Below are 12,405 nucleotides of genomic sequence, written 5' to 3'. Positions count from 1 at the left end.
CATCCTCACCAGCACTTGACATTATTAGTTGCCAGGCTAGATGCTTGTCTCTGTGTTAGAGAAAAAAAGAGGACTGGTTCTATGTTGTGAGGACAAAATTTGTCATAACAAACTCTATAATATCTCCTTATGCTGAACAAGGAATATTATTGGCTTCTGTAGGTTCGGGGTTTTATTTGGATTTTTCAGGCCATGTTCATACCTCTGGCGAGAGAACGCTGGTTGACTCACTTTGTGTCTTCCCATAGGTGGATGGAAAAGGGTCCATCAAAGAGCTCTTTCCAACAGGAAAACAGCTGGAGCCGTTAGTTGCACCTCTGGCAGATGGAAAAGTGGCTGTGGGTCAGGATGATCTCACCGTGGTGCTCAATGAGGAGGGGATCTGCACACAGAAATGTGCCTTGAACTGGACAGACATACCAGTGGCCATGGGTGAGACCACCATAGCGGCTGTTTCCCACGGCGGGCCGGAGTTGTGTGCCATCCTCAAAGGATGGAATCCCATTCGTGGCTTTCGCAGACTGTGGTTGACGGTGTCATTTACTCTCAGTTCCCCTTCTCAGAATTAGAAGAGTGCTTAAGATCATTAAAAATAGGATATTCTGGTTTTTGTAGGAAGCCAGATATTGCACCAGAGCGGGAGAAATAGGAGCAGAGTTATGTGTTTTAGGAAGTGATTCTCTGTTGGCGTATATTTTTACTTCTTAGTCCTTTTTGTTTTACCTTCTTTGTAATGGTTTTATTGTGTCCTCTGCCAGATAGACTGCATTTGGAAATTAGTGGCAGTTATTCCTGTAATATATGTAACTCAGTATTGATGCGCTTTTGACGTGGTGGTTATTGCTTCATTGTTCTGTAGCTTGGAGGTGCAGATTGCGTTTAGATGTCAGTCTCTGGCCTGCACAATAGGTGTTTCTGCTCCTACCCCTGCCTCAGGCTCTCCACAGTGGTATTGCCTGGAAGTGTGTGACCACTCTTGTAGCAATTCATTTTCAGTCAGAAGAGTGAACATTTTAAAAACAGTTACTGCTGTGGAGTAGGGCATTCAGACCTGCTATCTCTAAGGACTCTAGCTGGGGAGGTGAGGATTGCATCTTGGATAAAGAGAGAAAACAAGGTATTCAGTTGGGTGAGTTGAGATTCAGTCGTTCAGAAGGTTCAACTTGCCAGTAAGAAGTTTCATTACATACGTAAGCTTGGACTGGACCAGGCAGGGAGTTTATGATTTGGCTTGAAGAAAAATTCCTTTCATTCTAGACAGAAAAGATAGTTCGAGAAATGATTAGAAATGCTCACTTGTGACAGCATTACAGAGACTGACCTGGTTAAAACAGGCAGTGTGAATTACACAGGAATAAGTTAGAGGCCCATGCAAAGGTCTGAGAGGCCAGTAGATTCCTAACTGGTAGAATGTTTTGGTAAAAGCATCATGTTCTAGGGTAATTATTCTGGTGGCAGTTAGAGATGAACAGATCGGAAGGAAAATAAATCAAAAGGACGGTATTTTGTAAGGCCCAAGATTATGTATATTAACAAGTTTGAGAGACTAAGAGCTTCACAAGAAGCTTTGTGGTGTTCTGGGGGACCCTTGTGTTCCTTTCAGAAGAGGGACTGTGGTAGAATTGATGAAGATGTGTGTAATATGCTTGAAGTATGCTTCCTATTTCCTAGTGTGAGAGTTCCTGTTTTAAAACCTTTGTTAGTGCCCAGTGTCTTTGGCAGTGTTTCTCAAAAACATTTCTGTGCCTTAACATACTGAGGGAGGGAGAGGACATTCTTTCTAGGTAGGGTGGGAGAACCACCGTCTGACAGGACGAAGACTAAATTTCTTCAGTGGTATGCATTGTAAACTTCATTTCTACTTCTGCTGTCAACTTTACCTCACCCAGATTCCAGTCATCTTGGATTCCTCCCTCACCAAGCCATCATCACCAGTGCTCTTGCCTCTTCCTTTCTTCTCTTTTCAGCTCTGTCCTGCTAACATGACAAGGCCCTGTTCAGTGGCACTTCCTCTATGAAGTCTTCTCTGACACGTAGGCAGAATGCATCACTTCCCCCTTGGTGCTTCCAAAACCCTTTCAGGTTTCTCTGTCATGGCACCAACACTGTCCCACTGGATGCAGTGAGTCGTCTGTCTCCTCTGCTCATGTAAGAGCTCTGTGAGCTCTGGACTCGTGTCTTGATCCACTTGGAGTAGGGCCCGAAACACAGCCTTTTAGGAAATACTTGCTGAGTAGATGAATCGGTGTCATTGTCGGCCATTTATGAGATGTCTGCTGTATACGAGCCACTCTGCCAAGTTTTGAAGATACAAAGAGTTCCAGACCCTCCCTGTTGTCAAAGAGCTGGGGAGACTGGACCATGATACGATATGACAACCAAAAGCCTTTCTATTGTAGATTACCTTTTTTATTAAATTAGACCTTATTAAAGTGGGCCAGATTAAAGGAGAGAGAAATTTTACATACTTATACAAGTTAACACTAAAGGGAATTATACTAGTTTTTAAAAACGAGGCCAGCATAAAAAGAGAAGTAAAAAAATCCAATACAAAACAACATGTTTTTTAATTTAATTTTTTTATAAGATGAAAAATACTAGCATAACAACAGCAGTAGCATTCAAAGTGATGGAAAAATTGGCCAGGTCCCTTCTGGCTTTAAAATTTTTACTGCATTTGGAGTATAAACTACATATATAATATGAAAAATTTTTTGTCAGAAAATAAATGACAAAAATAAATCCATAGCAAATTAGCCACACTAAGGCACTATGAATATATTCTTTGAGGTTAAGTTTCTATATGATAATTATGCCACCTAGTGGTTCATTTTTTACTTTTTTTTTCCTTTTAAAAGCTTTCTGTTTTAATTGTGGTAAAAAAAAAACAAATCTATCATCTTTACCATTTTTAACTGTACAGTTCACTAGTTACATATATTCACGTTGTCCATGCAGCACATTTCAGAACTTTCTCATCTTGCAACAGTAAAACTCCGTATCTATTAACAACCCTTTTCTCCCTCCCCCAGCCCTTGTTGATCACCATTCTACTTTCTGTTTCTGTGACTGACACTCCGGAGACCTCATATAAGTCGTAGAAAACTCCCACAGTGAGAATGCCACCCAGTTGCTGTCTCTGAACCATTAAGCATCAGGTGGAGTTTTGCATCTTTTCCCTGTGAAAAATCTCAAGCAGAAATAACCTTGGCCAGAAATGTGGAACTCTCTTTAGCCTCATTTTAGGGAAAAAAGAAGTTGTCTTCCTCTTGCCCTTCCCAAGAGAATAAAAGAAGAGGTCATATAACCTTCTCCCACTGAAGTGTTATTAGGGGCAGCTGCAGCTTGCCTTTCTCTGGCTTGGTTTTGTGACTGATGAGAAAGGGAGCAGGTGAAGCTTTCACCCAGTCCTTTGGAGGAGATGGTAGGAGTGGGATCAGGTCACTGTCAGTAAAGCTGGATGCATCCTTCTTGTGCACGAGATTTCTCTTAGTGTTACTTGGGCAAATCAAATTTTTTTTTTCCTTTGGATACCACAGCACAGGATCTTGGCTTGGTATTTGAGTAGTGGACTGTCTGGAGATCCCATCTGAATGCAGCTTAGAAATTGGAAACTGAAGCAGTCCGTAAACCTAAAGCCTTAGACCAGATCTACAACTCAAAGTGTTCTTTCTTGTACAGAGCACCAGCCTCCCTACATCATTGCAGTTCTGCCTCGATATGTGGAGATCCGAACATTTGAACCAAGGCTTCTGGTCCAGAGCATTGAACTGCAAAGGCCCCGCTTCATTACCTCAGGAGGGTAAGGAATTTGTTTTTTTTGCTGTAGCTGCCACATTATTGCAAAGCTTTAAAATCACCTGCGTCGTCATAAACCCTGTGCTCTTTTGCTAATATTCTTATTCCTGCCTCCAGATCAAACATTATCTATGTGGCCAGCAATCATTTTGTTTGGAGACTCATTCCTGTCCCCATGGCAACACAAATCCAACAGCTTCTCCAGGACAAGCAGTTTGAATTGGCTCTACAGCTCGCAGTAAGTATTATTTCTGAGATTTGGATATGAGTCTGCCTTCCTCGTTGTTCTTCAAAGCAAGTGATTTTGGCTTAGATGTTTAAATTTAGTTTGGACTGGTTGAACAAGCACAGAGCTGCAAGTTAAGGGACTTGGAATCAGGGTCTGACTCTGCCATAAAATATCTATGTAACTCTAAATAATTTCACTTTTTCAGATGGCTTATCTGTCAAATGTAGAATGAATGCCAATTATAATAATAGTATTCTCCTAGAATTTAGAAGACAATAAAATAATTTAATGGATATGTTAGAGCCTTGAAAAATTAGACCGTGCAAGCATTAAAATAACAATCATAATGTAAGATTATAGTCTGACTGAATGCAACAGCTAGAGGGCTTCTCAGAATTCCTTTCAACAGTAGGTCCATCTCTTTGGATAATCAGGCCTTCTTCAGGTTTCTGAAACCACCTCAAGTTGCTGCATTCAACAGGGCTACGCTCTTGTATTTATGGCTGCTGCTCTTCTTGAATGTTAGCATGGGATGGTGGTCACAGCCAAGTAGTGCCCATGCTTTTGTTTTGGCGGTTCTCTCGTTGCCAACATACTTCTTGGAGACCGACTTCTGAGACTTGTCTTGTTCTTTTAAATATCCCCAGTGGTGGTTATTGTTGGTAGAGAGTGGATTTGATTTTAGGAAACAACCAAAGGTCATTCTGATCCTAGATGCTAAACTGGACTGTGCTAATTTAGTAAAAGAGAAGAGATTTTTATGAAGATAATATTTAAAAAGCTTAGTTTTTATTTTGTAAATTATTTCTGAAAGGAGAGCAGTGGTCACACATTTGGAATTTATGTTTATAGTCACATGTGATAGATACTTCTGAAGGGCAGTGTTTATCTTGGATGTATACATTTTGGATTTAAAACAAAAATCCAGTCTTAATAGTTAGAAATGTTTAATATCCCATAAAGTTTGCTTTTTTTCTTGGGGCATTTAATTTCAGCGTCTTACTACTTTATTTTTATTTTTTTGCCATTCATGCATTGCCCTAAATTCTTTTCATTTTAAAAATAATGCCCATGAATCCACCATCCTACCCAAGAAAAACAGCTTACATAACCTATACGTTCCTCCCCATCTCATTCTTCTGCCTCCCCTCCAAACACAGCCATTATCCTAAATTTGTGTTTATTGTGCCCTGGAAAAATGTATTTCTTGTTGAAAAATCTCAAATCAACAACCTAACCTTACACCTAAAGGAGCTAGAAAAAGAAGAACAAATAAAACTCCAAACCAGCAGAAGGAAGGCAATAATAAAGATTAGAGCAGAAATAAGTGAAGTAGAAACGAAACAAAACAGTAGAACAAATTAATGAAACCAGGAGCTAGTTCTTTGAAAAGATCAAAATTGGTAAGCCTTTAGCCAGACTCATCAAAAAAGAGAGGACTCAAACAAAATTATAAATGAAAGAGAAGAAATTGACACCACAGAAATACGAAGAGGATTATGAGAGAATATTATGAAAAATTATATACCAACAAATTGGACAACCTAGAAGATATAAATAAATTCCTAGAAACATATAACCTCCCAAAACTAAATCAAGAAGTAGAAAATTTGAACAGACTGATTACCAGCAATGAAATTGAAGCAGTAATCAAAAAACTCCCAAAAAACAGAAGTCTAGGACCAGACAGCTTCACAGGTGAATTCTACCAAACATTTAAAGAAGAGTTAATGCCTATTCTTCTCAAACTATTCCAAAAAATAAGAAGGAAAGCTTCCAAATTCCTTCTATGAGGCCAGCATTACCCTGATACCAAAACCAGATAAAAATACTACAAAAAAAAAGAGAACTGCAGTATCCCTAGGTCAGTATCGCTGATGAGCATAGATGCAGAAATCCTCAGTAAAATACTACATAACTGAATCCAACAGTACATTAAAAAAATCATTCACCACGGTCAGGTGGGATTTCTTCTTGGGTTGCAAGGGTGGTTTAGTATTTGCAAATCAGTCAACGTGATACATCACATCAATAAGAGAAAGGATAAGAACCATAATGATCATTTCAATAAAGTATTGGGACTACATCAAAATAAAAAGCTTCTGCACAGCAAAGGAAACCATCGATAAAACTAAAAGACAACCTACGGAATGGTAGAAGATACTTACAAATGACATATTCAATAGAGGGTTAGTTCCAAAATATATAAAGAACTTATACAACTGCACACTCAGAAAACAAATAATCCAATTACAAAGTGGGCAGAAGACGTGAACAGAGATTTCTCCAAAGAAAGCCATACAGATAGCCAACAGACACATGAAAAAACGCTCAACATCACTTAACCATCAGGGAAATGCAAATCAAAACCACAAGGAGAGGTGGAGGCAAAATGGTGGAGGAGAAGGGGACCCCGTTTCAGCTGGTCCCCTGAATTTAGCTGGGTATCTGTCAAACCATTTTGAACACCCATGAAATCAGCCTGAGATGTAAGAATATATATCTGGATCTCTTCGAGCAGAACAGCGACTGTCTTTGGCAAGTAAACCGTGCGGAGTCATGAAACTGCAGAGAGATACCAGAAGATAAACAGAAGGGGGAGGGAGCCGCCAAAACCGCAATGAGATATCCCCTCACACCCATCAGAATGGCTAAATCAAAAACACAAGGAACAACAAGTGTTGGTGAGAATGTGGAGAAAAAGGAACCCTTATGAACAGTTGGTGGGAATGCAAACTAGGGCAGCTACTGTAGAAAATATGGAGGTTCCTTAAAAAATTAAAAATAGAATTACCATATGATCCAGTAATTCTACTACTGGGTATTTACCCAAAGAATACAAAAACACTAATTCGAAAAGGTATATTTACCCCTAAGTTTATTGCAGCATTTTTTACAACAGCCAAGATATGGAAGCAAGGTAAGTGTCTATTGATAGATGAATGGATAAAGAAGACATATATATGTGTGTGTATATACACACATACATATACATACATAATGGACTATTACTCAGCCATAAAAAAGAATGAAATCCTGCCATTTGCAACAACATGAATGGAGCTAGAGGGTATAATGCTAAGTGAAATCAATCAGAGAAAGGCAGATACCATATGATTTCACTTATGTGGAATTTAAGAAACAAAAGGAAAAAAAGACAAACCACAAAAGCCGATTCTTACCTGTAGAGAACAAACTGATGGTTACCAGAGGGGCGGTAGGTGGGGGGATGGGGGAAATAGGTGATGGGGATTAAGGCGTGCACTTGTGCTGATGTATGGAAGTGTGGAATCACTGCAGGGTACATCTGAAACTAATATAATGCTGTTAATTATAGTGGAGTTAATAAATTTTAAAAGGCTGTTTCTTTTTAACTGTTTACATATATATGTGTGCTTGAATATGTTATTTGGTTTTTGAATTTTGAAGGGTATCATGCAGCACATAGCTTTTTTAGTACCTGTTTTTCTTCACAGGAAGGTCTTGGGTCTTTTCAGTGATCTTCCTGCTGCAGGTTGGGTGTTTAATCTTCAGTAGAGAAGGTGGAAGTGGGTTTCCATTTTTCCTTCTCTTTTCTAGACTTGTACTTACTAGGTGTTCTGTGCTATGATGTAAGAAGGTTGGTTGATACCATCTTAGCTCTTGAGGAAACTATCTTTCATTTAAATAGACCAAAGAATATACATGAAACTTTCAGAGGACACGTACATATTAAACTTCACCATTGACAAAATGTGAAGCAAAATGTTAGCCAGGGGACAATTCCCTGTGGGCTGGACAAGGCATGCCACTGTTAGACCCTTTCGGAATAGGCGAGATCAGGATCAGGTGGGGAAGCAGGAGGCATTAAGAGCGTGAGGATGTTGAAGAAGTGAAAACAAGTGTAGAAACGGCTTGGAGCCCATCCTGACTGGAGTGGAGGGTGACACTTGAGCATCTGGGAGTATGCTAGAGAAGGAGGCCGTGCCGTTCTGAAAACCTGTGAAGCACCAAAGGGGCTGAGACTGGGTGCGGCCATGTGGTGATGGTGGTCTGGAGAGGGGTGACAGCAACAGAATCGGAAAGGAAAAGAAGAAGGAAAAAATGGAAAGACATTTTGAGGGAAGAAATTATATGTAGTAAAGGTTGGTTAAAAAGAATATAAGGAAAATAAAGGGTTATAAGGAAGAAACAAAGATAATAAATAGCAGCATTAATTTAGCTCTTACCGTGAACAGGACCTTTCCCTGTGCCAGCGACGTTAAATGCCCTTCATTCTGTCTTCACTCACCCTGTTTTGTTTTAGTTTTGATTTTTTTGTGTTTTTAAACTAAACTCTAGACTTCATTCAGATTTCACCAGTTTTTCTGTTAATGCCCTTTTTCTGTTCCAGTTTCAAATCCAGAAACTACATTGTATTTAGTTGTTGTGTGTTCTTACTGTCGTCTGATCTGTGACAGTTTCTTATTCTCTTCTTGTTTTTCATGACCTTGACAGTTTTCAGGGGTACTGCTCAGGTATTTTTAGAAACCCTGTTGTGTTTTAATTGTAGAGTTTCTTCTCAGTCTTGTGTTTAAATGTCAGGACCGTCTATGAGGGCAGGTGCCACGTGGCTTGTCTTGTACACTTTGGCACGCGGACCTCCTAGGATGTTGTCTGACACGTAGTGTATACTGAATAAATATTTGTTGAGTGAGTGTGCGCTTACCCATTCTACTGTCTTACTAGGAAATGAAAGATGATTCTGACAGCGAAAAGCAGCAACAGATCCATCACATCAAGAACTTGTATGCCTTCAACCTCTTCTGCCAGAAGCGTTTTGATGAGTCCATGCAGGTCTTTGCTAAGCTTGGCACAGGTAACACACGGGTTTGGCCTTGGTTGGACCTCATGGAGGGGAAACTGGAAAGGACGGGAGAAATGGAACTAGACATCCGGGACCAGAGATAGTTTCTGCTCATCTCAGTTGATCCTCGTGCCTCACAGGATCCCATGGGTGGCCACAGCGTTGTATATTTACAGTTCTCATCTTGTGCACTTGGTCTCACCCATTAACACAGACTTCCAGTAGCCCTATATTTATTTATGGTAGAGAGGCTAGGTCTCTTTCCAGTGGCTAGAATATTCATACATGGCACCCAGGGCACTCTTTTTTACGTATATCAAGGTGCAGGCATTTTTGCTATGAGGCCTTGAATGTGGTCCTACAGAAATCTTATATTCTGTAATAAATACTCATGGGAAGGAACAGGGCTTATGGGAAAAATGAGGTTGCGGCAGACCACTCAAGACAGGCAGCTTTGTAAGTGGAACACTAATTAAAACAATAGCAATCCTACGAAAATTAAATTCCCACTGGTGTTGGCACTCAGCATGGTAGTGCTTTGCAGTCTTGAACCCTGAGGCTATGCTTTCTCCATTGAGATACAAATCTTTGAGAATATTTGCTTCTAATAGAAACTACTTTCATCAAAATAAGTCTAATCCTGGGTATAGACTTCTTTATGAGACCCCCAAAAAAATGAATATGGAAGGAACATCTTTGCTTTATATTTACTCTCAGCTTTTCCAGGTGGTTTAACTTAATAGAAAGTATAGTCATTTTTGAAACTACTAACCAGCCACTCCTTGCACTTAAAGAGGTCATTTCTGTTTCAGTTCTTTTCTTTAGTCTCCTTGTATAGTTAAGGGTTTTTCTTTAATTGTGACGAAGCTTGCCTGGTCACTTTAAAACAGTAACAAGCTGGGTAAATTTGCATACAAATCAACACAACTTTTTTTTTTTTTTTTTTTTTTAAGATTTTATTTACTGGAGAGAGAAAGCACAGAGCGCACAGAGGGAAAGGGAGAGGGAGAAGCAGACTCCCCACTGAGCAGAGAGTCTGATGCGGGGCTCCATCCCAGGACCCTGGGATCATGACCTGAGCCCAAGGCAGATGCTTAACCGACTGAGCCACCCAGGTGCCCCCCCAACACAACTTTTGCCTCACAGTGATATCATTCTCCCACTTATGAACTGTGTATAAACTAATTCACATGAAAGAAACTCTGCTTGTAGCAGAACAGAGTGTACCTGGAATGCCAAGTCAGAAGACTGCTTTCAGGGACATGGAATAGGAGCAAAAGGAAGTTTCGTGGAGAGATGTTTCTTCTGAGCCAGAGGGAGGCCAGGCAGCAGAGAACAGTCTCAGACAGCTGGACTATCATACTACCAGGCCCAGTGTCCTTTGATCCCCGTAGTGTAGGATGGGGTGGGCCCAGGTTTGCTTTCCTGCCCCTCCCTTTACTGTGTTCCACAGAGAGGCTTCTTACAAGAGTGGCCTACTTCCACCCCTTGTGAGTGAGGAAGAAGCTCTGTCTGTTCCCACTGGAGACATAGGGCCTGTGAGTGGGCTTTATCAAGTTTGTGGACCACCCTAGACTCCATATAAAATTTTTTTCATACATGGGTTTTTCTGGAGAGAGGATCAGTATGTTTTATCATATCCTCCATGTCTTAGATCCTAAGGATGTTTAAGAACCAGTATTTTAGAGTTATTTCCTAGTGGCAACCTACAACTCGTACATAAAAAGCTGTAATGCGAGATAGAAGGGTAAGTGCTACAGGTATTTGCACGAGGGCTTGGTAAGAAGACACACGGCATTGAGACCGTGGGTTTCGGAGTCTTCGTGGTTGAGCATGATGTGTGGAATGGCAAGAATGTGAATAAGATAGGTTTTATATTTCTTTTTTTATTTTTAAAGATTTTATTTATTTATTTGAGAGAGAGCACAAGCTGGGGCAGGGGCAGAGGAAGAGGGAGAAGATACTCCACTGAGCAGGGAGCCCCACGCAGGGCTGGATCCCAGGACCATGGGATCATGATCTGAGCCGAAGGCAGACGCTTATCTGACTGAGCCACCCAGGCGCCCCAGTTTTTATATTTCTTGAAACCCATATTTAGATCTTGAAATTGAGCCTCGGACTATTGAATTTGTTCAGATACTATATTTAGTACTTGTTTAGTCAAAAAATTTGGCAAGCTTCTACCATGCGTTGGAGACTATTGTGTGTACCAAGTAGTGGGGTTTATATTCTGTTGGAGAGAGGACAACCAAATAAATAAGCGAATTTATAATATATTGGGAAGTGGTAAGTCCTAAGAAAAATAAAGCAGAGTAATGGGTATAAGGAGTACTGAAGATAGGAATTAGGATTACAGTTTAAGATAAAATGGTCAGGGAAGGCATCTCTAAGAAGTTAGGGCCTGAAGGAGGCTATTTAATGAACTGGGCAGGTGTCTGGGGAGGTGCACTGCAGGCAGAGGGAATGGCTGGTGCCAGGGTGGTGAGATTGGAACGCTGCCTAGTGCATTCCAGGAGCAGCCAGACCCATGTGGCTAGAGCAGAGTTGATCTGTATCCTTTGTTCTGCATAAGGAATATAATCCCCATTATTGCTGGGGATTCATTGTGTGGCATAATCCTGGACTTGGTGAACATGCAGTCCAAAGGCAAATCAGATGAGCGATGTCAGTGCCAGCTCTACCTTTGATCCTGGGCTTTGAGGATAAATAAGACATGTTATGTGGCCACAAAGCGCTTGCATGCAAAACCACTCAGTGAAACATTGGAATAAGTATTTCCAGGATTGTGGAGAAGCAAGTCAGGAGGTCTCAAGAGGAAGGGGAGTGAAGAGGTGACCGGGCTCTGGAAGACAGAAGCAAAAGCAGAGCCGGAAGCCAGGCGGCAGGAGGACCCAGTGGTGTCCGAGGGTCTGAGCCACAGTCCAGTGTGATGTTGGTCGTGCTTGATAGATCATATGAGAAAGAGATGTTGGGTCTAAATCTTAGGGGACCTTGAATGCTGCAAGGGAATTTGGACTTTGTATGTAGACTTCGGGTGACATCACAAGGTTTTAAGTAGAGCAGTGTGATTACAGCCCTGTCTCTGGACGCACACCGCAGTGCGGGAGCCTGGCAAAGCCTAGGCAAGGGCCGCAGGTTCACTCCGGGTCCCCAGCAGCTGTCTGCGTGCCTCAGAATGTGCTTCTGTGCGGCAACACACAGAACTGCCAACTGTCCCATTCAGTTGCCGCTTCTCAGGAGTGTCTGTTTCAATTTATCATAATTCTCAGATTTTGAGGAACACAGCCTTCCTGGCTTGGCAGAAATACCGGCATCAGACACAGGTTCCTTGGGGATGTTGCGGGTTCTGGAGGCTTCAAGGCAAGGCTGGGTAGCATTTCTCTTCTGGTCTGCTTACCTGGAGCTCAGCTCCTTCTAGAAGGGACATGGCCTTCTCCTGTTCTTCCAACTTTTTTTTTTAATTTTAAGGAAAATAAAGTAATGCTAGGGCAAAACATTTATTAATGGGCTAAAGGAAAAAAAAAACTTACTCTAGATCTAGCCATGACTCTCT

The 12,405-nt window shown here is 41.1% G+C and overlaps 1 protein-coding gene across 2 annotated transcripts in view; it reads left to right on the top strand.

The window, feature by feature from the left end:
• The window catches only part of VPS39 (VPS39 subunit of HOPS complex), a 44,268-nt gene that overhangs the window by 17,689 nt on the left and 14,174 nt on the right, over positions 1-12,405 (top strand). For both annotated transcript variants that reach the window (XM_026479939.4, XM_044392455.3), the window contains exons 8-11: positions 249-432; positions 3,682-3,802; positions 3,916-4,036; positions 8,735-8,864. In XM_026479939.4, coding sequence (XP_026335724.1) covers positions 249-432; positions 3,682-3,802; positions 3,916-4,036; positions 8,735-8,864 — 556 coding nt within the window. The remainder of the gene's footprint in view (positions 1-248; positions 433-3,681; positions 3,803-3,915; positions 4,037-8,734; positions 8,865-12,405) is intronic.

This window comes from Ursus arctos, unplaced genomic scaffold (assembly GCF_023065955.2).
Source record: "Ursus arctos isolate Adak ecotype North America unplaced genomic scaffold, UrsArc2.0 scaffold_36, whole genome shotgun sequence".
Lineage (NCBI taxonomy): Eukaryota > Metazoa > Chordata > Mammalia > Carnivora > Ursidae > Ursus > Ursus arctos.
This window is presented reverse-complemented; position numbering and strand designations above follow the sequence as displayed.